The 26,788-nt window shown below is 39.7% G+C and overlaps 1 protein-coding gene across 1 annotated transcript; it reads right to left on the reverse strand.

The window, feature by feature from the left end:
* Window positions 1–1,288: 1,288 nt before the first annotated feature.
* Window positions 1,289–26,788, reverse strand: atg5 (ATG5 autophagy related 5 homolog). Its single transcript, XM_081388265.1, has 9 exons — window positions 26,630–26,788; window positions 26,311–26,375; window positions 25,253–25,406; window positions 24,037–24,164; window positions 20,186–20,264; window positions 19,947–20,109; window positions 17,904–17,998; window positions 13,416–13,533; window positions 1,289–2,263 (listed from the first exon to the last, which is right to left on the reverse strand). Exons 3-9 carry the CDS (start codon window positions 25,358–25,360, stop codon window positions 2,127–2,129), a joined length of 828 nt encoding a protein of 275 aa, XP_081244391.1. The 5' UTR covers window positions 25,361–25,406; window positions 26,311–26,375; window positions 26,630–26,788; the 3' UTR covers window positions 1,289–2,126.

Consider the following 26,788-nt stretch of genomic DNA (forward strand, 5'->3'; position numbering starts at 1 on the left):
AAAGCGTTCAAGATTTACCAGTTTAAGTTGGACATTTAGTTTTTAGGTCTGTGCTCAAAAAGTGAATAAACTGATTATAAATACATCGAAAATGTAATTTAGTACCATAAAATCCCCTAGAAATACAAAATATATCCCTCATTTTAGATAGATAGTGGACACAAGTAAATTAAAACAAGGGAACAAATTAGTACAAAATGGCCACTATAGTAAAATATGGCCACGAATGAATAAATCGTGTGAATGATTGATTTTTTAAACACATTTTTTATAACAGGTGAAATATTGGCTTATTATGAGCAGCTGGCCTGTGACGACACCACACAGTTCTGCTATCAGTTCGAGATGAATGAAATATGGATATATTAAAAATAAAGATTCTTTATGGGAATCAGTGAAGATTCTTTAACATCTATGAAATCTTTCCATTGCACAACATGTTCTTTATAGTGGAAAAATGCTCTATAGATTTTTGAAATATTCTTCACACTAAGAAAAAAAAATGGTTGTTTTAAAAAGGGTTAATTCTAACGGAGGTTTACTGTAGAGTTAACGAAGGTTACGCTTCTCCGGATCTCCTTCTGGACTCATCACTGGAATCTAAAGTTGATAAAACTGAAGTAGAAATGACGTTTTCTTCACGTCTGAGTGAAACGTGATTAAAAAGGACAGCATGTCAGATGGAGGCGATCTGAATGAGAGTTTGTGTCGACTCAACAAAAGGTGCGGTTAAAAGATTAGAATTATGATATTTTAACCAATTAAAATGCCTTTTTTTTTTTTTTTTTTTTTTTTTAAGGAGACAAGCATGGATGAATGGTTCATAAGACCAATAACATACAGCTCAACCAATCACCAAGCAATGCTTCATTGTGTTCAGTCTGTGTGTAAAAAGAGCATTAGCAATTAAAGAACACACACTTCAGCAAAACATGATCAGCTCAAAGTGTCCCAATCATTTCTGGCCCCAGATGTTTATAAATGTCACTGGTAGTCACTGAATGAAGAGTGTTTGGGTATAATATGTCAGTTTACTTTATTTTGCTCTCCTCACTTACATAACTGAACTATAGTGTCCTGATCACACTAGTAGAAACATATCAGAGATGATATCTGGTGTGTGAATGATGTTTGGTTTGACTGTACTACATACTGAGGTCATGTGACAATAACGTACTACTGTTTGAAGTGTTCACCGTGAGTGTTGCACTTGATATTTCAGCGAGTCTCTGCACCGATTACAGAGATCCTGTGAGACACATCTGAGTAATAAACACAGAAACACGTCATAGTTATAAAATAGTTTTAATTCAATGCATTTTAAATGAATCAGCAAAGACAGAAAAGCAATCACGCACACTGGAACCACGTTATGATTTAACCGTGTTAGTAGTAGAGACGGGTCGCAGCATCTTTATTCAGTACTTATGCGAGGAATGATCTAAACATCTGAGAGTGTGTACACACACACACGTCTCTGTGTAGAAGAGTCTGCCGAGAAGTGGCGTAAGCTCTGCGGTGTGTGTGTGTGTGTGTGTGTGTGTCTCGCTCCGGGGGAAACACTCACCGATTCCTACACACCAATAATGAGAGTCAGCTGTGTGTCGTCTACAGTCCCACATCCCACACACACACACACACACACACACACACACACACACACACAGGCTCAAGGCAGGGGGTAAATACACGCTCAGAGAAGAAGAGAATACTGTAAGGTTACTGGGGAACAGTGTGATATGTCGATGTGCTTGTTTGGCTTTAGATACAGTATTAGTCTCTAAACGAGTGACGGCCGTTTCCCAGATAATGAAGCGAAGGTGAGCGGTGTGTGTGTGTGCTACAGTAATGCCTCCTGTGAGCTGAACCCAGACACACACTCATGACTTCCTCATGTTTCTGTGAATCTCCTACACTTGTCCCTGTAATAATCGAGTCCGTCCTGCGGTTCAGCGGCTCGGTGAACACCGGGACTCCTCCTGACAATGGTGAAGGATGAGCGAGTCTAAGCGTGTGTTAGCGGGATCAGAGAGAGGGAGCGGGAGAGTTAACTCTCAGTAAGGCTTCTCGATGTGTGTGTGTGTGTGTGTGTGCAGATCCTCTATCCGGTGTTGTTCTCGCCGGGATCAGTCGCTGGGCGCCGGGATGACGCTGATGTGCAGGAAGTTGTCCGGGTGGCTCAGGTGTTCGCTCAGCCACTGGAGCGGCGTCTCCAGAAGGGGCTCGATCCCGTGGACCATCACCTGGAACCGCTTCGGCTCGTCTGGGAAGAGGAAGAGGAGGATGAGGAGGGGGAGAAAAGGACACAGTTAAGCATCAAGGGAAGTGAAATGGACGGAAAGCAAGAAAAGCTTGTATGTTGCCTGGAAACTTCCACAGTAACCAGGGTTTGAAATGAACTTTTGGCCACTAAACTTTTAAATTATCGGACATTCAGAACTTCTACTATCCAGAAAAATAAAAAATAAAGAAATGAACCAGATTAACTACGTCACCGCTATCATCATTATTGATGTAGATATCGTTTATCACCAAGCCCTAGTGAAAAACTACATTACCCATGATGCTGTGCAGAAAATTACACCAATCAGAGAGCTGAAACAAGACCTCTTTAGCTCCGCCCACTCCCTATATAGCTCTACACTATAGACACACTATAACATTATAAAACTTGGATTTCATACATTCATTTAATATTCAAACAAAATCCAAAGTCGTTCATTAATCCTCTCCTGTGGCCTCATGGGATATTAAAGCGTCCATCAAATACACACTTCAGCTTATATCTGGAAGAAGTTGGTACTTTTCACCCACTCTTTTATGAGAACGGTGAATTCGGACATACTTCTTTTGTCACACAGTTTTTGGTCTACTATAGTATGCGATTTCAAACGCAGCACACCTTTATTCTCATCAGCTCTGCACAACCCGGAGCTGAAGCGGACTTTACTTCAGTATTTTCAGAGTGAAACGGAATATTAAAAATGAGCAAATAAGAGGGTGAGGCTTGTTGTTTCCCACTGGGAACTGACTGAAGCTCATTCTGTGTCAACCGGAGGTCCTGGATAAACATCTAGATTCTGATCATTTCTCTTCTGGAGAAATACATGCAAAAAAGAGGAAACAAGCCAAAATATTAAATGTTGAATATGTACCAAGTAATATACCAATATTTTATAGAGGAGGTACATTTTCCAAATAAGATTTCAATTTTCACCTATTTTGTGTCTTTCTTCAGAAAAAAAAATGAAAAAATGAAAAAAAATGAAAAAAAAAAATCTAAAATGTGACTTTCAGAAATGTGGCTGATTTGACACTGACCCAGAATAAATTGAACATTTATGTTAATTGGAACTAAAGCTGAAATAAAATATAAATATTAGTTGAAAAACCAACTAAATAAAAATTTGAAATGGGAATGAACTGAAACATATATATACTGTATATTTATAAAAGTGTACAGTATTAGAGATGAAAGGATCTAAGTCTGCACGTCACACTGAGAAGAAATGCTGCAGTTTTGGGAAACACAGAGTCGCTGGCCTATGCTGGTGTCGTGAACTGTTCTGCAATAATCTAAATGCTGGCATTATAACAATATAACCGTAAAATCTGTGCGTTTTTTGTTTATATTTCTAGAATAAAACTTTCAAAACTTTTAAAAATAAAAAGATATTTTGCAGCTTAAACATTAATACAGCTCAATGGTTTTCAAGAAGATGCTACAGTCACCATGATGTTGAGCTGTTGAATGTGGAGAGTGAACACATGAGTGTTAGTGTGAGCCTGTGCATCACCACTGTAACTGTGTGACGACTGCTCTGATGATCCTGAACAACTCTACTCAGATCATTTCATCCAATCCTCTCTGACATTTCACAAAGTCAAACCCTGAAATGTGGAAAGTACATGACCAGCCGTTCTGAAACCACAGCATGATCATTACTGCTGTCTCATCACACCGAGCACATGTACACACACTGGCTGCAGACGAGTGTAGCGCTGGAGGAAGCGCTGGAGGCGGTGACATTATACCGTTAGCCTGCTGACCCGCGGGGTTAAACGGCTAATGCAGTCTGAGTCTGACAGCCAGTGATGGTTCAGACATCAGCATGACCTTCAACACTACACAACTACATCACTGATGATCACTGCCGACCACAGCGCTCTGGCCCTTAAAGGGACAGTCCACACAAAGGCCATCATAAATGTGCACTTGCACCGTTATCATGGATAGATGCACTTTAATGGACTTTCAAAACAGAAACAGGCATTCACTGCCATTATAAAGCTTGGAAGAGCCAGGACATTTCTAATATAACTGTGATTGTGTTCGTCTGAATGTCATACACACCTAGGATGAGTTGAGGGTGAGTAAATCATGGGCTAATTTTCATTTTTGGGTGAACTATCATTTTAAAACCTTCAGATAAACGCTGGATCTCGCTGTACAGATCCCCCTACGATGAGTCCTGAACAGCACACACACACACACACACACACACACACACACTTCATCAGGTCTGTTCTCCTCATCTATCAGTGTGTGATGAGCTGTAGCTCTCACACACACCCACACACACACACACACACTCGTCATCTATCAGTGTGTGTGAGCTGTAGCTCAGGGCTGAGAGGTTCAGGACACTGATAACGAGCGCAGGAAGGAACTTCTCCTCATAATGCACTCTTTTGTTTATTAAACGAGTGGTCAAAAAGGCACGGCCTCAGCTTTCCCTCTGTCAGATCAATTACCCTGAACTACAGTCATGCATCATCTGCGCTTTCATTAGCCGGAGCTGTCAGCGAGGCCAACAACACAACTGCTTTTATATCTCTGCATGAAACAAGTTAAAAACTGTTTACTCTTCAGCTTTTACATGTATTTCTAATGGCAAACCCCACTGTCTGTGTGTGCTGTACTGCTGCTTATCTGTCTTATTACCTATTGATATGTGTGTGTTTGTGCTGAAACAATTCAATTCACATTTATTTGTATCGCGCTTCTCACAATACACATCGTTTCAAAGCAGCTTTACAGAAAATGCATGAGTCCACATTACAATGTACCGTGATCTGTTATCAGAGGAGACGGTATAAGTTATGCATTTCAGAAATGTACATATGCAACTCACAGTTAGATAAAAATGTATTAATTAAAAGTAATAATTTAACAATGGCTATTATCGTTAAAACTATTTAAACCATTCCTGTTAATTAAAATGAAGCTGAAATAAAATAAAATATAAACATCAGGTGATGTTTGAACATAAATTAAATGAAAATTAGAAATGCTACCGTGGCAAAAAGTTCAAGCACAAATAAATAGAAACTAAAAATGAAATAAAAATGAATTAAACCTAAATAGCAATACTTTTTTGAAAACAATAAAATGACAAAATTACATAATGAAACAACTAAAAATTTAACTAAAATTAACATGAAAACAAAAAATATACAAATAAAAGCCCATTCAAAATATCAACACTGCTATAATAAAACTAAAATGAAAGTTAGAATAACACTATTGCAGATGTATTTCGGAAATTGCAAGAATATGTTGTTGTCCCTTTGAGTTTAGTGGAGGTGGTTATGATTGTTATTATTAAATAATAATATAATTGATGATGATGATAATAATAAAAAGTTTCCATGAACAATGCTAGAGAACAATAGTGTATTTAACGAGCGTTTAATAAAATCCTGTAACGAGCGTGTTGGCAGGTGTTCACTGCACACGGCCTTCAGCTAGTCTTAGTCTCATGGTCTTCAGCTCGACAGGAAGAAGTAAAAACACACGCCTCCACACACACACACACCCAGAACAGGGGACTCACCGAAACCAGGCACATATGACTACACACTGGATGACCCTTACACACACACTCTTTCATGAGCAGGACCTCCACGTCATAACAGAAATGACTCCATGCCCACTTACGCGACACGCTTATATTAATGGAAAAAAAAAATCCATGAGAGATTTATGATCTCAAGAAACATGAACAGCTCACAACTTATAGATAGCGGTCGACAAACTGGACAAAGACAGACTCAACGAGAGGAATACACGACAGGGTCAGAGTAACGAGCAGGAGGCACTGATTCCTTGAAGATCTCTGTGTGTGTGTGTGTGTGTGTGTGTGTGTGTGTGTGTGTGTGTGTGAGAGAGAGAGAGAGAGAGAGTGCGTGAGTGTCTATGTGTGTGAGAGAGTGTAAGAGTGATGAGCAGGAGGCACTGATTCCTTTAAGTTCTCTCTGTGTGTGTGTGTGTGTGTGTGTGTGAGAGAGAGAGAGAGAGAGAGAGAGAGAGTGCGTGCGTGAGTGTCTATGTGTGAGAGAGAGTGTAAGAGTGATGAGCAGGAGGCACTGATTCCTTTAAGTTCTCTGTGTGTGTGTGTGTGTGTGTGTGTGCGTGTGTGTGTGTGTGAGAGAGAGAGAGAGAGAGAGTGCGTGAGTGTCTATGTGTGAGAGAGAGTGTAAGAGTGATGAGCAGGAGGCACTGATTCCTTTAAGTTCTCTGTGTGTGTGTGTGTGTGCGTGTGTGTGTGTGTGTGTGTGTAAGGTGGGTGAGTCCCCACTCTCACTCTCAGAATGATGCGAGGGGAATTCAAAAACAAACTCATATAGTAAACACGAACACAACTTGCTTTTATTTTCACAACTCGCTAGTTCATCAGTTATGAGGAGCGCCCACAGGAAAGCCCTGGCATGGTCTTCTGTGCGCCGGGATTATTAATAAACCATATGTGCCGGGATGACCTTGGCGTTGCTGGCGCTAATATTGTCACGTAAACTTCAGTAGTCGAAACCAAAACCAGCCAAATCCCAGAGTTCTCAGTGTCCGGTTTGGAAAAGGCTTTATTAATGTCCGACAGCTGGACAGGAAAACACAGCGCACATTAGACAACGATCGGAGAACACAGGGAGAATACACGGGAATCAGGAGGGAAACAGGGAGGACAGGTGTGGCAAATAAACCAATAATCAGGTAAGAAGAGGGGCGGGGTCAAGACGATCACATGGGCCAATGAGAGCTTCCGTCACAGATATTCCTCACATCCTCCTGTGCAGAGTTGACCTTACGGGGAATTATTATTTTAAATGGAAAGAATACGCAGCCTGAGATTACATAAAAATGCATAAAATACTGTAAACATTTAATATACAAAATTCTCTGTCTTGTTGAATGATTCCCTCTGTAGTCAATCATTTTATTTCATCACCAAATTACATATTTAAATGTTTTTTCCTTGGACAAAATGTCTTAACGCCTTAAAATATCTCGATTGTAACTTGACACCCTTGCCTCATTTAGTATGCATGGTTCTATGAATATGCAAATGAGCCCCGCCTCCACTCACTCAGTCAGCTCAGAGATCCACTGGTTGACGATCACACGTTGATCTGATTGGTTACAAGGTAGTTTGTGACGTCAGAAACACCAGCGATGTCAAAGCGTGTGTTTGAGACTGTCTTTGGTTCACTGCAGTTTTAAGGAGGAAATACTCAGCAATGCTGTCGACTTATGAACTTACACATGCTTTGTCTTAAAGCAGATTAAAAACACCACATAGACACATAAACTACACTAAGCGAACTGGTTTGTCATTATTGCAACTACAAAATAATTAGGAATTACACCTGAACTCGGAAAACTCGTTTCATATATGACATAAAACACTTCCTGAACATTAATTGAGACAGTGAATATTTGTAAAATGAATTTGTCAGAGTGCAGGATCATTTCATATCAACTTCTTCAAGATCTTGTTCCCCCGGAAATTACAATTCTGTGATCATTTACCCCCCCTCATATTGTTCCAAACCCATATTTGTCCACTTATCATATTTGATGTGCTCTATTGCATGTGTGTTGATCAAGTCTAAATTAAATCTGTTCATCATTTAAAGCCGTCGTCTCTCTTCAGAAGACTTGGATCAAACCGCTCGATTCTACGATCTCTTCATGAAAGTTTTGAAAAGTCAGAGTTTTGGATGAATGGACTTTCAATGGAGGGACAGAAATCTTTCAGGTTTCATTAAAACGTCTTCATTTGTGTTATGAAAATGAATGAAAGTTTGACGAGTTTGGAACAACAGGGGCGAGTAAACTTCTAGGTGAACTAACCCTTTAAATCAAAACTTATACAATAATTAAAAACAAGACCTAAAGGAATATGCTCTGCCTTACAGATTCATGTACAGTCAAACCAAACATTATTCAGACGTTTCTCCTAGTGTGATCAGGACACTATAGTTCATTTCTGTAAGTGAGGAGAACAAAATAAGGTAAACTGTGAGATATTATACCCAAATATTCTTCATTCAGTGACTACCAGTGACATTTATACACATCTGGGGCCAGAAGTGATTCGGACACTTTGAGCTGATCATGTTTTGCTGAAGTGTGTTGTCTTTAATTGCTAATGCTCTTTTTACACACAGACTGAACACAATGAAGCATTGCTTGGTGATTGGTTGAGCTAAACTGGTATTATCTAATTGTGTAGTTAAATTTAACAGCTGACAGATATTCAACATAATTCATGTGTGAGACAGTCTAACAGAAGGACGGACAAAACCAGTCAAATATCAACTGAGTTCTGCTCATATTTTACTACCATTCTCTAAACTATAGCGAATAAACTGATAATGTGAGAAATGTTGAAGGAGTCTGAATACATTTAGCTTTGACTGTACATGTCAACCGAATAATGTTGATAAAAATCCATTAGCACATTGTGTAAACTACACGATATCTCATGACTTACATATTCTATACGTCGTCTTATGAAAAGCCCTCTGATTTCTAACCTCGAAATCTAGAGTTTAGATCATTTCTGAGTAACTAACCCCATTTTCACCACATTATGAAGGTAAGAGAGCGTGTGATGGAGGTGGGCGGCCCAGCTGGAGCTTTCTGAACCCGTGGGCTGATATGAAGGGATGATGGGCGGGGGGTTTCTGTGCAATTCATTTATTTGAAGCAATACCACCACACACCCTCTTTTTCACTATAAAACCTCTCACTCTTCTGACCAACTTCTACAGCAGAACAAAGGGAAATTCTAGATTACCGTGTATTGCCGTTTCGATATATATAAATTCTTTATCTTATTGTGAAAAGCGTAGGAGAGGCCGAAACATTTGAGCATGTCTCCATTTTTACCCCCAAAATGGATAAAATCTGTCAACAGATTCCATTCCACTGGGCGTCTGAGACGAGCATCACCAGCCAGGCTGTCTGCAAATCCTCTTTATTTTTATTTGTGGGAATCCCCATTTCGACTGCAAGTCATCATCTGTGGCGTTAAAACACCAAAGCTTCACACAGAAAAACTACATCTGCTGATAAAACAAGACGGCTAAAGTCACAAAATGTAGATATTTACTCATGTGTGTATTGATGAAGGATTAATCAAGCCAATGACACATGAACTGAGACCATCTTAAGGTCGAGTATCGTATGCATTTTAGTAATTACGATTCTCCTTATCAATTTCCATTCTTAGAGATTCCCAGTTTTGATTCCAATAAGGTGGACATTTTTTAATTTTCCAACAAAAAAAGTGTTGCAGCTGAATAGCAAGAACAAAACTAATCAGGCTACCGAACACTTTTGCTTATGGTTTTAACAAAAATACCACAGCAAAAACAGTAACACTAACTAATATAAATCTCAAACATTATTTAAGACAAGGAAGCGGTCAGTAATAAAATACGAACAAATAAATAAATGAGCAATAGCACAAATAAATACAAGTGACCCATGAACCAAATTAAATAAAGTGTTTTTAGTTTTTCAGGGAGGCATAGTACAGAAATTTAAATCAAATATAATAAAATGTAAAAAAAGAAATTTCCTGATAATTTACTCTCCCCCTCATCATCCAAATGTTCATGTCTTTCTTTCTTCAGTGGGAAAGAAATGAGGGTTTCTGAGGAAAACACTCCAGGATGTTTCTCCATATAGTGTCTTCAATGGGGTCCAACGGGTCGAAGGTCCAGATGTGAGTTTCAGTGCGGCTTCAAAGTCTCGACACGATCCAGCCGAGGAATAAGAGTCTCATCTAGACAAACCAGCGGACATTTTAGAACAAAATAAACTTTTAACCACAAATGCTGGTCTTGCACTAGCTGTGATGCGACACACATTACGTAATCAGGTTGAAAGGTCAAGCGTGACGTAGGTGTAAGAACATTTACAAAAAGTAAATAAATAAAAGGTAAAATAACGATGTCGGACAATTTTGAAGCTGAAGGAGAATGAGATTGAGTTTTTCACTCTACTCTACATTTCTGATCCGGAACACGCTTGACCTTTCAACCTGATGACGTAATGTGTGGCGCATCACAGCTAGTGCAAGACCAGCATTTGTGTTTAAAAAGTGTATAAATGTTTATTTTGTTATAAAATGTCGGGTGGTTTGTCTAGATAAAACTCTTATTCCTCGGCTGGATCGTGTCGAGACTTTGAAGCTGCACTGAAACTCACATTTGGACTGAAGAAAGAAAGACATGAACATCTTGGATGAAGTGGGGGGGGGGGGGGGGGGGGCAAATTATCAGGACATTTGAATTGTGAAGTGAACTACTCCTTGTTCATAAGCGGAATCAGAACCCTAATCTTCTGACAGAAAAGGCATTTCCCAGGTTGAGCAAGTCGAGATGTATTTCCCTGTAATCTCGACACCATGAGCTGTTATCAAAGCTAATCCCACATATCTGGAAGAGGCAGAGCAATAACAAAACACAAAGTGCCACTTTCTCTTCAACCCGACTACAGACAAAGCATCAGGCCTTGAATAGACACAGATGTGCTGGGTTCCTCAGGGCTATTGTCTGCTTATCTACTTCCCATCAGGAGGAACACACACCGCCTCTGTTTTGGCTGTGGATTTCATTTATGCAACCCTCATTTGTCTTTTCCTTTCATTTCCCTTTTCTCATCTCCTCCGTCTATCTCCAGATGTTTTCCTCTACTGTCTCCTCCTCTAATCTTTGATTGCGACCTCCCGTGAGAGATTAAAGGGGACATTATGCCCCTTTTCACAAGATGTAATATAAATCTATAGTTTCCCCAGAATGTGTCTGTGAAATTTCAGCTCAAAATACCAGATCATTTATTACAGCTTGTCAAAGTCGCCCCTTTACACCGTGTCTAAACTACACGCGCCGCGACACGTGATAAAAGGTTATTCTCCATGTTAAGGTGAGACACTACAGGTGAATAGGGAATTTTTTTTAACTAGCAGATATCACCATGAAACTTTCCCAGTTGATTACCTACATTAAGATGAGAAAAAAATGTATTACAAGTTTTCTGTAATTTAATGTTTAAATATGCAAATTAGGCAATATTTAATTAAATATGCGCTGATTTGCATATATTTTAAAAAAACGAAATCTGAGTATTGGATAAAGCCAGGTAAAAAAAAAATGTTTTTCATTGTGTTCACATATTAGATGGGGAAAAAAATACAGAGGGATTTATGGATATCTACTTTTGTTGTCCTGTAAATCAGAATATACTGTCAATAGCCTTAAATTATTTTCGCCATGTTTTTTGGAATAAAATGTTATATAAATCAGGCTAGGAATAATATATTTACAAATCCCTCTGTAAATGTCTTCATAATATAACTAGGTACAAGACTGGAGAGTTTGGTGTATATCGGTGCTCCTGAAGTGGTGATTTCAGACTTGGAGAATGAGAGAAAAGTCATTTTGCGAAAACGGGCTTTAAAGATTTATCATCAGCCAATGAGATTGCGCATCCAGCCCTTTTACTTTCACGATTGGTTACTGATAAAAAGGAAATGACCATATTTGGATCCGACAGCATTGCACAGGAGAGAGAGAGCTTTCCAGCGGTGTGTGTGATGACAGGGAGCAGACCGCGATCGCGGAGCAGCATGTTGATTAAGAACACCAACTTTTGCTGAATTTATGAGAAATCTACAGACGCAAACAGACAAAGTGTAGTAAAATAAAGACCTAAATGTGTATTTCTGACTTTTTTCACCACAAGTCTGAAAGAAGACATGTTATTGAAGATAACAAAAATCTCAAAATTGACCAGTAAAAAAACCTAATGTTTTTGCCTGCCGTGTCTCGCCTTAATTAGAGTGTTTGTCCTAACCAGCGACGGCGACACGCCACTATTCTGTTTTAGAAACGGTTTCTATTTTTCTGCGACGTCGCGCTGGAACAACAAACACAAAGTGTGGCGATGATGATCTTCTCAGGTGCTGTTTATGCGCTTTATTTAATATTAAAAGCATGTCATGTGACTCTGAACATCATTTAGTGCTCCAGCTTTGAGGCTGTAAAAGCAACAATGGATAATTCACCTCAGATCTTGAAATTAAACAAATGGAAACAAGAACGTTCAAACTGTGAACAAACAAGAGTATTCTTTGACAAATATGGTTTTAGTAACTCAGCCTATGTATTTTTAATAATGTTTAAATGGTGTAATATTTGTGAATTTGAGTATGTAGCACTTATCCATTTTCTTGCGAGTGCCGTCAAGATTACTCTCTGGTGCTGTGCACTCGCCGTGAGACTCCGCCCACACGCTGCTCTGATTGGCTGTGGGTTTTGATTGACTGACGCATCTCGCAGTCGCGTCGCGTCTAGTGTGGACAGACAAATTATTTGTCGCTGGAATCTTATCGCATTGTGTCTGGTTAGGACATGGTGTTTTGGGTGTGAGCAAAAACGCGTCGTTTTTGTGTGTCCCTTTAAATGCAAATGAGCTTTAGCTCCGCCTCCGTTCAGAAGAGGGCGGAGTCTTTACACGAGCTTCAGAAACTCCGGCAATAACAGAACAGGCCAATCTCCCTCATCCAGAATCCCAGAATAACCAGTAGCGAGTGCAGCCTTACGGAGAGACTCAGGAAGAGCTTCTGAATGTTAGTGGAGACATTTCTGTAGTTGTTGTGGAGTTACACTGATCATCTCATCATCATGTTGAACTTCTCCACAAGTGTCCACAGTTCCTGAGGTGTTTATAAGACAGCGGTGACATGTTCTGGTCAATAGTGTTCAGTGCTCGTCTGTGCTCAACCACAGAACAGCTTCAGGCTCTGCTGGATCTTCATCATTGCGTTAGAACTGGTCTCTGTTGTCGCGTGTGAAACCAAATGTCGGCTGGTGTGTGTAAACGTGTGTGTTAAGGGCCGGTAATATTATAATAAGATCCTCTTCATACATCAGAAGGGAAGGGAAATCTGATCGGCTTATTTTCTGACATGCTTGCAGAGAAAGACTCACCAGAACACAGTTACTGGGTTTCACTTTTCATGTTTTCTGTGTTGTTAGAAGCGCCAGGACCCGATTATAGATTATAGATTATAGCACTTAAACATGGAAAGTCAGATTTTCATGGTATGTCAAACACGGCTCACCTTCCACACATATGCTGGAGGGAAACATCTCCTTCAGAAGGTCTCCCAGTGTGAGAGTGTGTCCCTCGGCAGACACGGGCCGGAAGAGCTTCTGGATGAACGGGCGGTCGCTCGTCGTCTGCAACGGGACAGAGATCAACACGGTTAGACTGACTATAGGGAGTGTTTATATCACAGCTTGTAAATGTTATAAATGAAACTATATGTGTGTTTATTGTAATGCATGTTTGTTTGTATGTCCAGTGTAACTCTCCTGCCAGGCTGTTGTTGAAAATAAGAACTTGTTCTTAAGTGACTTGCCTGGCTAAATAAAGGTAAAAATAAATAAATAAATAAATAAATAAATAAATAAATAAATAAATAAATAAATAAAACAAACAAACAAACAAACAAACAATCACAGTGCAACGTTCTCCAAAAAAGTCTGAATCTGAATTGTGTCAAAATACAGCATATGTTCAAAGCTATTAAGATACTGATATGCGAGGCCGTTATTGGTTATTTAACAGAAGTTCTGCCAGCTGCAAAATTACCCAACAGCCCTTTCAATAGAAAGTGAACATTTATGGTTTTCAGAATTTTTCAGGTCAGTTTTGAAGTAAATCCAGCTTTTAATGTAGTTTATGTGTCTATGTGGTGTTTTTAATCTGCTTTAAGACAAAGCATGTGTAAGTTCATAAGTCGACAGCATTGCTGAGTGTTTCCTCCTTAAAACTGCAGTGAACCAAAGACAGTCTCAAAAACACGCTTTGACATCGCTGGTGTTTCTGACGTCACAAACTACCTTGTAACCAATCAGATCAACGTGTGATCGTCAACCAGTGGATCTCTGAGCTGAGTGAGTGAGTGGAGGCGGGGCTCATTTGCATATTCATAGAACCGCGCATACTAAATGAGGCAAGGGTGTCGAGTTACATTCACGATATTTTAAGGCAGGAAGACATTATTTTTAAGGAAAAAACGCTTAAATATGTCATTTTGGTGATCAAAGATGAGTTTTAAGAGATACAATTATTGAGTACAGGAGGACTTTAAAAGAAATGTTCAGTGTCTAAATGACAATACTACTTTTTCTACTAATCTACATTTCCTTCAGCCTGAGGCTTATTCATTCCACTTCTGGTGTGAAAGAGCCATTACATTTGCCAAAACTTTGTTGTAATATTTGTTAATTTTGTACGATGTAACGCATCACTTTCCATAAAAAAGTAACTAAGTAACGCAATTACTTTTTAGGGAGTAGCACAACATTGTAACGCTCAATCAAACTCACATCAGATGCTTTTAACATTAAATAAAGCTCATAATCAGTGATTATCACGGTCATGTTGCAGATCCAGCCGCGACGTCACAGAAATAGAAACCAATTCTTAAATATAGTCATTGTGTGTCATTATTGAGAGCAAACGACATCATTCATGTGCTAATATCTTGTCAGTGAGCGGCTGTTTTGAGCCCACACTGGTGTGTGTGTGATGCTGTGACCAGCGGAACGAGATATTGAGTGTGTTAACAGCCGGTAGTCACGGCATAGTCTTTCCTTCGGCCCCGGGGTGTCGAATGCTGGACGCGATCCAGGTTTCACACACACACCTCGCATGTGGTCAGTGACCGAGCGTGTCATTCTGTAAGATCTGGACAAACACAGCCTGATAGACAATAGGACTGGATGTTGGTGCTGTGAAAAGCTGCTGTGACACGACACCCTCGGCGCTCGGGAAGAGAAGGTGTCTCAGGATGATCCGCTCTCGATCGGGTTTCCAGAAAAACTGACTCACCGAGATCATCTGAGAGAGAGAGTGTGAGAAGCGACAGCTATTTCCATGCATTTTTAAAGGCCAGCATTAATTATTGAGCTCGGCATTATCCGAAAGGCTCCTGATGCTGATGAGAAGTGTGATACTCTGGGTGCCGACACTTTCTTTTCAACTCCCCTGACACTCGACCTGGAAGACCAACACATGACCCGGCACAAGCCTTTCTCTGAGCTCTCGGGTCTCAGACGACTGGATATCGTCATCAGCATTAGAGGATCTTTCAGGAATAATCAGAGCCTGGCCTTAATCCAGGGATGTGGTTAAGAAGAAAAAAATTAATAAATACCAAACAAGTGAGAAATTTGAATATTGAAAACTTAAATTTGGAATTGAAATATTGCAAGTGACTAAATTCAAACTATCAATTCAAATATTGAATAAAATATTGAAGATCAGAGGCGGACTCCACTCTTCCTAATATGATGATGATTAGAGGATCTTTCAGGAATAATCAGAGCCTGGCCTTAATCCAGGGATGTGGTCAAAAAGTTAAAAAATAAAAATAAAACACCAAACAGGTGAGAAATTTGAATATTGAAAACATTCAGGGTTTGAAATCAACTTTTTCACTCACCGGCCAATTTGGCTACTAAACTTTTAAGTTACCGGCCATTCAGAACTTCTACTAGCCAAAAGAAGAAAAATAAACCAGCTATCTATCTATCTATCTTATTTTTATTTATATATATATATATATATATATATATATATATATATATATATATATATATATATATATATATATATATATATATTTTTTTTTTTTATAAAATTTGAAATTCATACATTAATTTCTTATTCAAACTAAATCCTGTCATCCAGCGTCCCCTTCTACTCTTTCCTCCTCTTCACCAAACACATGTGGCAGGAGGACAGATCAATACTGTACAGAGAACATTAAAAAATTTAGGCTGTTGGAAAAAAATGTCTTTGAAAATGTGAAAAATGTTTGTTATGATGCAAGTGTGAATAGTGTGTGAGATGAATACATTTTTCGAGCTCATATTGGACTTTTATCCGACTCATCTATGAATGATTCGGGAGTGCGAGGCGTCATATTTTCTATAAAGTAATAATGTTGACAGCACACGGGAGTTATTACAGTATATCTGATGAGAAACTGATCTTCACCAATAGGAATCAGAAACAGATAGAGGACGATAGAGCAAAAGAGAAGAGAGTAACTTCCTTTTCATGACCACTTTTAAAAAGGCCAATGAACAAGTCAAGCTATAAAATAAAATAAAACATAATAATCAATATATTCAATGTCATTCAAATATTCAAACGGTGAATTCAAATAATTAAATAAACATTCAAATGACTATCAAATATAATATTTATACACTTATGAGACCAAGCATACAAATGGCCAGGAAAGTAAGTGAAATGCATTCTGGGAATAACTTGACAACAGCTTTTAACATTTGACCAATCTGTGGCACCATCATGGAGTTGATGTGAAATTATTGATATCAGTGGAAGTTACAATTGCACATATAAAGGCTTTTTTCTCTCGTCATCACGTGTTGATGCGTCACACAAAAGCGGTTCGGTAAATCAAAAAGAGATTAAAATTGTCTCATTCTGATGATGCAGTAATAAACTTCATAAATCTATTTACATAAAAAAGATTGATATCACCACACCTTGTGTTATATTGCTGACATTAACAAACACTAAAAAAGTAAAAACTCCTTTCATTTTCTCCATAGGGAAATAGATTTTAAAGGATAACATAAGCTTTTAAAGTCAGCCCACATCATTTCAACTTAATGAATCATGTTAATAATCATGAAATCATGACAATAATCGTGTTTAACTCCTGAATTCCTGGCCGATATGGCCAAACATATCATCACCACTTTCTTTTTCCATATCATATGATATTTTTCCTAAATGCTATTTTATTTGTTTTTGTGATTCAGTGTTTTATAATTTAATACAAATTTATATAAACTATAACAATGTAGTCAAGCTTTTAAAATGTAATGAAGTGAAAGTATAACAATTAATTTACAACAAAACGTTGCATATTTATTTTTTTGTCACAGAAAATGAGAGAACAGAATTGTACACATTTAAAACATGGACGAAAGATATATCTTTGTTGTATGATGTTCCTTAGAAATATATTATTATTATTATTATTATTATTACACTGAGAAGTACATCTTACGGTCCTGTAGTGATGCATTTCTGTCATCATTTCTTGAAGTTAAACTGAACTCTTATTTTGACGGGGTGGCAGTGTCAGTTTCGGTGTGTATTTGACGGTAGTTTTTATCAAATAAAACGGTGAAAAGTTTCAGAAAAGTTCATGTCCTCATATATTGAGATGCAGACGCTGAATATTATCAATAACTATCTAAAGTGATGTCAATATGATATTGTTTATCACCCAGCCCTAATGAAAAACTACATTACCCATGATGCTGTACAGAAAATTACACCAATCAGAGAATCAAAGAGCGCTTTAGCTCCGCCCACTCCCATGAAGCACTGCGAATGACATCCTGTAATCTCCCTGCGCTAGACACTATATATGCATGCATATTTTGCAATAAACTGAAAATATGTAGTTTTATTAATATAATCAACATTGTTAAATGAGTAGTTTTGTGTTTCTAAAGCTCATGTGTGTGAATGAAATGAATAAATGAACCAATACCTGATATATCCTGAAGGGAATATAGCGGAAGCCGCCCTCTTCGGTGGGATACTCCATGAGTTTACGATTCATGGCCCAGAACTGGTCGAACTTATCTGTGAAAGAAGCAGATCACAGTAATCAATGACAGTAGCTGATGGAGATCACACAGCAGTCTCTCTGCCGTCGGACACACACGGAGACGCCTGGAGGAATCACAGCTGTCCTGTGTGTGTGTGTGTGTGTGTGTGTGTGTGTGTGTGTGTGCGCGCGCGCGCGCGCGTGCGCGTGTGTGTGTGTGTGTGTGTGTGTGTGTGTGTGTGTGTGCTCAGTCACGCTGGCTGCATTCTCACATGTGCAGGTGAAAATCAACATCCGCTTAGAAATTGTTACTTTCTCTGCTCTCTCTCTCTCTCTCTCTCTCTCTCTCTCTCTCTCTCTCACACACACACACACACACACACACAGACACACACACACACACACACACACAGCTGTGTGTTACCAAAACATCTCTGCTTCTGAAACTCACAGCTCTCAGTTTATCTGTAGAGCTTCACGTTTTCACCTTTAAATGAATGACTGAAACCTGAACACACACACACACACACACACACACACACACACACAAACACAAAGAGAAAAGAACAGAAGAACGCACGGTTCTGAAGAAACTGAGGACATTACGTGAAAAACTTTGGGACGAACTTCATCATGAGTGTGTCTCGGGCCATTCCGCTGCTTATTTACAGTAAATGCACCTGTTACACCAGCCTGTCAATCATCTCTTGCACATCCACCATGTTTGTAGTCTTTTACTCGTATTTGTAGTTCTAATCGAATCCTTGTCCAAAACACAGTGGGTTGTGGGCAGTATAACCCGTTAATACACTACGTACTACACACTACGGTTGGGAACACACTGATTCTAATTTCGAAAGCTATTATTCAGGACAGATGGCCTGTGCTCATGAGTTTCTGTCCATCATTAGCTTTAACTTTCTGTCGACTCATCCAGACTCATCGTGCCAGAAATAAGAGCAAAGGTTCAGAGTGTGTGTGTAGAGATGCGAGACTCATGTTCTTCTATATCATACTATATAAGCCATAGAGCCTGATGTATCAAATTATGATACTCAACAACAATTTGATTAAAGGTTCAATAAACTGTTCCATAAAAAAAAGTGTGTTCGTGTGTGTGTAAAGGTGTGTATGTGTGTTTGTGAGTGTGTACCGTTCTGCATCCCCATCCACAGCTGTGTGTGTGTGTGTGTGTAGAGGTATGTGTGTGTGTGTGTGTGTGTGTGTGTACCGTTCTGCAGCCCCATCCACAGCTCTGTGTGTGTGTGTGTGTGTGTGTGTGTGTGCACACGTGTGTGTGTGTATAGAGGTGTGTGTGTGTGTGTGTGTGTGTGTACCGTTCTGCAGCCCCATCCACAGCTCTGTGTGTGTGTGCACGTGTGTGTGTGTATAGAGGTGTGTGTGTGTGTGTGTGTGTGTGTGTGTGTGTGTGTACCGTTCTGCAGCCCCATCCACAGCTGTGTGTGTGTGCACGTGTGTGTGTGTATAGAGGTGTGTGTGTGTGTGTGTGTGTGTACCGTTCTGCAGCCCCATCCACAGCTGTGTGTGTGTGCACGTGTGTGTGTGTATAGAGGTGTGTGTGTGTGTGTGTGTGTGTGTACCGTTCTGCATCCCCATCCACAGCTGTGTGTGTGTGTGTGTGTAGAGGTATGTGTGTGTGTGTGTGTGTGTACCGTTCTGCAGCCCCATCCACAGCTCTGTGTGTGTGTGCACGTGTGTGTGTGTATAGAGGTGTGTGTATGTGTGTGTGTGTGTGTGTACCGTTCTGCAGCCCCATCCACAGCTCTGTGTGTGTGTGTGTACGTGTGTGTGTGTACCGTTCTGCAGCCCCATCCACAGCTCTGTGTGTGTGTGTGTGTGCACGTGTGTGTGTGTATAGAGGTGTGTGTGTGTGTACCGTTCTGCAGCCCCATCCACAGCTCTGTGTGTGTGTGTGTGTGTGTGTGTGTGTGTGTGTGTGTGTGTATAGAGGTGTGTGTGTACCGTTCTGCAGCCCCATCCACAGCTGCTTGTGGTCCTTCTTCTGCATGTCGTTGATCACCTGACTCTTGTGTTTGAGCGCGTCGGCCTCTTTAATGCTGGACATGAAGTGAGCCTCGATCACGGAGTTGGATGTGCAGTGGAGCAGGTCGTGTTCGGGGAAGTTCTGCAGGACACAGCACATCAGCACTCTGGCACAGTAACAACACCATTTGAGGAAGCAGAGAGGAGTGCACACACACCTTAAAGTGCACAGACACACTCCAGGGCAGAGCGGTGTTGGACGCGTGCAGGTCGAACAGCACACCGATGGGGTAGTGCCTGAACACAAGCACACACAGTTACACACTACAGCACTGAAGAAGAAAGAAGAACAGTTAGAGGAAATCTGGCAACAGTCAGTCGAGTCTCCTGCATTTATACAGCGCTTCAAGCCTAGTTCACACTACACAACTTTAAACGTCGGCAGATCGCTGTGCTGTTCAGACTACATGACTTGCTCTGGAGTCTTGAAGCCGTTGTGGTCTTCACACTATGTGACACTACGTAAATCTTCTGCAACAGGGGGTTACACACTACACGAGCTGACAACAACTCTGTCACCCAACGACCCTATCCGGTCCCAGAACCACATTTTGTCACGAAAACATGCGCAAGAAGTGGAATGGGAAATGGCGCATTGTCTATTTGAAAATGGACGGCGGGACAAAATTGGCAGTAAAAATAAATAAATAAATAAATAAATAAATATAAATAAATATATATATATATATATATATATATATATTTATATATATTAGGGGTGAGACCGATGGTTATAGTTGAACACCGTCATTAGAACTCTATAACCGCTAAAACCGTGTTATTAAAATATTTTTTACAAATATTTTCTATCATAGAGAATGTTTAAATACTAATTAAAAACAATTGTTGACAGTCTGTGTTATTATTGGTCTATGTCGTTTCCAACTGTATTTGATTCTTTGCCAAGTACCCCCTGACCGACCGCCAATCATCTGAGATAGAAATAAAAGCTATGATATAGTTATGTGCCATCATTATGAGATTTATTAAACAAATGAAAAACATTAGCAATAAACATATGCAATGATATAAAACAATAATAAACAACGTATCATTACCGATAACTGATCGTGCAGTTTAATTACCCCTTGACTGGCCCCAAACATGTTTAATAAAAGAAACATATACAGTGTGTATATATGATGTGTATTACATTTGAGTTCAAAAACAATTGTAATAAAAGATAGGATCATCAGATGCGCAATATATCGGGAGACATGGTTTTTACCACTTAATGAAGTTTTGCTTTGTATAAAGCATTTCTTTAAAGCGAATTTCGTTTTGTACAAATTGTATCTTAATTTTAATAAATGTTTCATCAACCAATTGCATGTATTTAATAAATAAAAAGCAAATATAGCAGAGAATATAATAACCGTGACATGGAGGCTCCGATGCGCCACGTTCACTTGCATTGCATTGCTAGATCGCTTCTCATGGTAAATGAATGAAACTCAGCGTAGGCCTATGCCTCATACATTAGCATTAAATATCTTTGCTGCATCCTTTCTAGAACAGACAAGGGCTTTCTTGTGGCTCGCATCAGCAGAGCATTGCATCGTCCATAGACCGCAAAACAATCAGCGGATGGCGGGCGGGTGCAGCTTTGAAATCTGGACAAAAAACGTTGGTGCGGATGATGAGTTTTGTCATTTGACTCACGTCATAACCGTCACACCAATTCTGAAACCGGCACACCCCTAATATACACACACACACACACACACACACACACACACACACACACACACACACACACACACAGAAAAAAAAGAAAAAAAGATTATGGGTGAAAGGATGGATAAGCACGCGCGGGCAGCAGGGATTGTCTGTCAGAGAGAGTTGGAAGTGAGTAAAACATTATAATGAAAAAGCAGAGCCTGTTGTGGTTTGGCAACGATAGTTACAAATACAAAGGGCTTTTGTAATGTCATAACAAGCTGATCATTGGCTGTTGCTCGTCGCAACACGTGACACCACAGGCTATCGAGTCGGCCGACAGCTCCAGATATTTGGCATGCTAGATATTTGTCTGGTGTCGGCGATGTGTCAGCGAGCGTTTTTGATGCGTCGTATTCACACTTATTTCACACTTAAAGCTTGGCGAGCGCGGAACACCCCCAGATTTGCACGCGATTACAGCCCGACCGGTCGGCGAGCTCGTTAACTTGCAAATCGGGCTTAAATCCTGTAGTGTGAACTAGGCTTCACCAACACTGCCGTCTCAGAGCGGCTCTACAGTGAGAACAGGAGATCACAGTAGCAGAGGCTGTGTTACAGCAGATCTAGAGTAAAGTTACTGTCCAGATAAAGTTAGTTTTGAGTGATTCACTTCCGTTGTAAAGATCATTAGTTATTAACTTAGGCGCCGCTAACACATCGATCACTTCATAGATCATAGATCACTTTAATGACATGAATTCTTCAGGTGAGTTAAACTGATCCCTCAATACATGTGAACGTTTAAGCTCAGAAGAGGAATATAAATCAGTGCTTGAGGGATATATCAACCTAATGTCCACACCCCACATTCTTCTTTTTTATTTTATTTAATTAATTTGTAATATATATATATATATATAATTTTTTTTTTTTTTTAGCTTTTCCTCCGATACACAGCATATATATCACATGTCCTGTACTGTTCGATCTCAGATATTACCAACAGATGGTGGTGAATGATGTTAATACAGTTCTTGAATCGGCAAAAGTAAAATGCTTTCTGTTAGAGGCTGGAATATGCAGGACACACAGAAACAAAAATAAACAAACAAACATTTATGTTTTTTCTTCTTTTTTATGGTTATTATTTCTTACATTTGTGTGTATGTGTGTGTGTTATTGTTAGACGTTGTGGAAAGTATCCTGTGGGTTGGTATGTGTGAGTGAATAGATGTTGGTTTATGTGTTGTATGGTTTAGAAAGTATAAGAGAAGAACTGAATCCCACAGTTGTCATTGGCAGCAGGAGATCCTCAGCTTTACTCCGCCACCCTGTGGTGACAGACAGAAGTGCACCACTCACTCCACAACAGCTCTGATCACACTACTTTTCCTTCGAGAACATCAACAATAACTCAGTCCTGTGAGATGTCTGAGGAACACGTGCTCCTGTAACCAGCAGAAACCAGTCAGTCACACTCAAACTCCACCGACAGGCCTTCAGAGAGTGGCTCGTCCGGTTAAACAATGAACGCTTCATTTATACTGAACACAACACACTATTTTTCTGCTATTTATTAACCCTTTAAAGTCTACTGTTTTATATTTTATGCATGAATTTTTGCATCTCTAAACATGATCAAACTCTGCTGATACCCCGTCACACTCGATCTCCTCAGTCTTCTGTCTCTGACTGAGAGTTTACACTGTTTTATCCAGTAAAACTCTTTTAGTGTCACTATACAAACATCCTCCTTCATGGCCTTTACTGGTTTTTATCAAGTAAACATAAGAATAACTTTGCTATTGTTTGTGCAAGATGAACACTTACTGGACTGAAGAAACTGAGGTTTACTTGAATACACAGATATAATTTTATAGAATATTATACATGCTTTTGAGGAAAGTTTTACTTGTTCATCTCTCAATCATCATTGCATTATGTGTTTTAAAATCCAGCTTTTAATGTTGTTTATGTGTCTATGTGGTGTTTTTAATCTGCTTTAAGACAAAGCATGTGTAAGTTCATAAGTCGACAGCATTGCTGAGTATTTCCTCCTTAAAACTGCAGTGAACCAAAGACAGTCTCAAAAACACGCTTTGAAATCGCTGGTGTTTCTGACGTCACAAACTACCTTGTAACCAATCAGATCAACGTGTGATCGTCAACCAGTGGATCTCTGAGCTGAGGGAGTGAGTGGAGGCGGGGCTTTATTAAGGGATTGTTTGGAAGTATCATGACCACATTTATCCTGACCTGTTCCCTCAACGCTAGCAGAGAAGCTTCGGATAAAAGCATCCGCTGAACTCATGAATGTGAAAGTGAAATGTCTGTCAGCTCGACGTACCATTTGAGCGGCGTTCCCTCGTACTCGAACCACATCTCCTCCACGTCTTCTGCCTTCATGACCTTGAGGAAATGCTTCTTGACTTTATCCGTGACCAGCGTGAGGTAACTGACCCGTGGGAGCAGCAGCTGATTGGACACAACACAGGTCATGTGACACGATCCACAGCAGAGAGACACCCCTTGTCCAAACACACACACTTGCGGTCTTTGCTCTTGACCACTCGTCTACTCACATTAAAGGTGCTGGATGTAATGTGTTTACTCTACTAAAGCATATTTAGGAAACATGCTAAGTTCACACACTCGTTCCTCTGAAAAACACAGTTATTTTACTTATTATTATTGTTTTGTTTTGGTCTGTGTGACTCCGCCCACTACCAGTTCAGCCAATAGTGTTTCGACACGCGGGATGCCAGTTGGCAGGAAACACGGCGTATCGTAGCCTTGGAAACGAGCAAACAAACTGAGTCAGAGATGGCAGATTCCACACACCCTAGAAGGCCTCGATATCCATCTAATAATCTCTGTGAACGAGAGCATATTAAAGCGCGGATAAATCAACTCAGCTTACAGTGTGTGAGTCTGTCGCGTGTCCTCAATCTGGCGACCCACGGGAGCGTCGAGTCTGAGGAGGCGGGGAACAACGACCTCCGATATTTTGATTCGGACTGCAGTACCGGTCTCCACCACTAGCTGTCTATCTTACACACTGCACCTTTAAGTGTTCCCTCTGTCTGGCACAAGTGTTCAAGAAGGCGTAAAGACTGCGAGTGTGTGTAGACTTCTGATTACTCGATTAGAAACACACTTACAGTTTTGCAAGTGTTTACAGAGCTTTTATTTACTATATTTTCAATACTTTGCATTTTAAATAAACCTCTACATGTCTGTCCAGTAGTCGCTGTGTAACTAACAGAAGACAGTGCTTCTAATTAACTGATGAAAACAGTTGCAAATGTTGTACAAAACAGGCCTACACACACACACACACAATCATCTTTGAACAACTAAAATGTGCAACAATTTACTTTACTACCAAATTATATGCATCTAATTAATTGAAGTTACAGTGGAATGTTTTCCTCGACATCTCGCGAGTTCCCGAACATAATGCATGATGGGATACGCTAAGCCTCGAATACCGAGATAGTGTGTGTGTAGACCACAAGTGTGTGTGCCAGGACAAGGCAAAAGTGTTGGTCATCTTCACTCACGTAGTAGGGCTCAGCCTCTCTCTCTGTGGTCTCTTCAGGAGAGAGAGTGAAACAGGCCGGGATCCTCCCGAACCAAACGTCCCGGAGCACATCCTTGTCATCCGCCATGATCCTGGATCTCCAGACGCCACATACACGCTCTTCAGTGTCTGATCTGTGCACACACACGGGATAGATGAAGCTTTCACCAGCAGAACTCACAGTCTCCTCAGAGATCCAGAGCTCAGACACTTCCTGTTATCTGGCCTCACATGCAGACGACTAAAGAAAATAGGCTGTCAAAGTTGTTCATTTGACATATTAATCTAAAATATGTTTTAACATTTTATATTATTTAATTTATTGTCCATTTCTTTAAATTCATTCTGCTTTGTAAATAGTGACGACACAATCAATTATGTTATTTATGACAGCCCATGTTTTAACTAATATATGTAAAAACTAATATTAATAATTTGGAAATTGAAATATTTGTTCTCATGTTTATACATCTAATACTACTTAAATAGTTGTAACTTATTTTGTTCTGACAGTATTTTATTTAAACTGACAATAATAAGAATTGCTTAATTTTCTAGATAATTCTCTCTGATTGACAGCAATATATCAAACATCAGCTTTCTGTCAAAGAAATCTGGGATGAGGCATTAAAACACACCTTGTGTGTGTGTGTGTGTGTGTGTGTGTGTGTGTGTGTGTGTGTGTGTCTTTTCTGGAGAAATGACATAAGAGGAAATCTAAAGATAAACACCAGCTCTTATGAGTAAAGATTAGCTGTGCTGACAGTGGCTACTGTTAACATTTAACACTTTATGACAAACAGAAGAATAACGAGAAACGTTAAACCGACAAACTGTAAAACTATCAACTATATTTGTGATGTTTATTCGCCTGTTCTGAAGCTGACAGTATGATGTCGTGTGTAAATACCGCTAGCACTAACACCACAGCACACGGAGACACACATTTACAGCTGATAAAGAGAGCAAAACCGCCTCGATTTCAGAAACAACTGCGAAAAACACACATAACAGCCCGAAAACAGAATAATAACATACCTTCATTAGGTGTCGACCGGAAGCGGTAGAGTAGAGCTCATCTTCGACAAACATCCGGCGCGGACCTTCAAAATAAAAGTCCCCAAGCGGGGCTTTACATTCAAAATAAACGTCACCGCACGTTTATGTTTTTCACAATAAAAGTCCTGGTCCGTTGATTACAGTGCGTTGCGTTCATCATACTGCAGCCTGTATCTATTCAAATAAGTCCTGCATACAGTTATTAGGATGATTGTTTCTGATTTGTTTACAGTTGACCTTGCATTCAGACATGTTTTCTCACACAAACTCTTAAAAAAAAAAAAAAACAGAACATTACCTTGTTTTTCTCCAAGTTTGAGAAATATGTCCTGATGCTAATGTGATCGCTGAGGAGAAAGTGAAGCAAGTGATTAAACTGGTCGTTTTAAACGTGCAATTCCTTAGCAAGCACATATACATTACTTTTTTTTTCTTTTTTTTTAATAAAAAGTCCAAT

Source organism: Scardinius erythrophthalmus (genome assembly GCF_964197995.2).
Source record: "Scardinius erythrophthalmus genome assembly, chromosome: 16".
NCBI lineage: Eukaryota > Metazoa > Chordata > Actinopteri > Cypriniformes > Leuciscidae > Scardinius > Scardinius erythrophthalmus.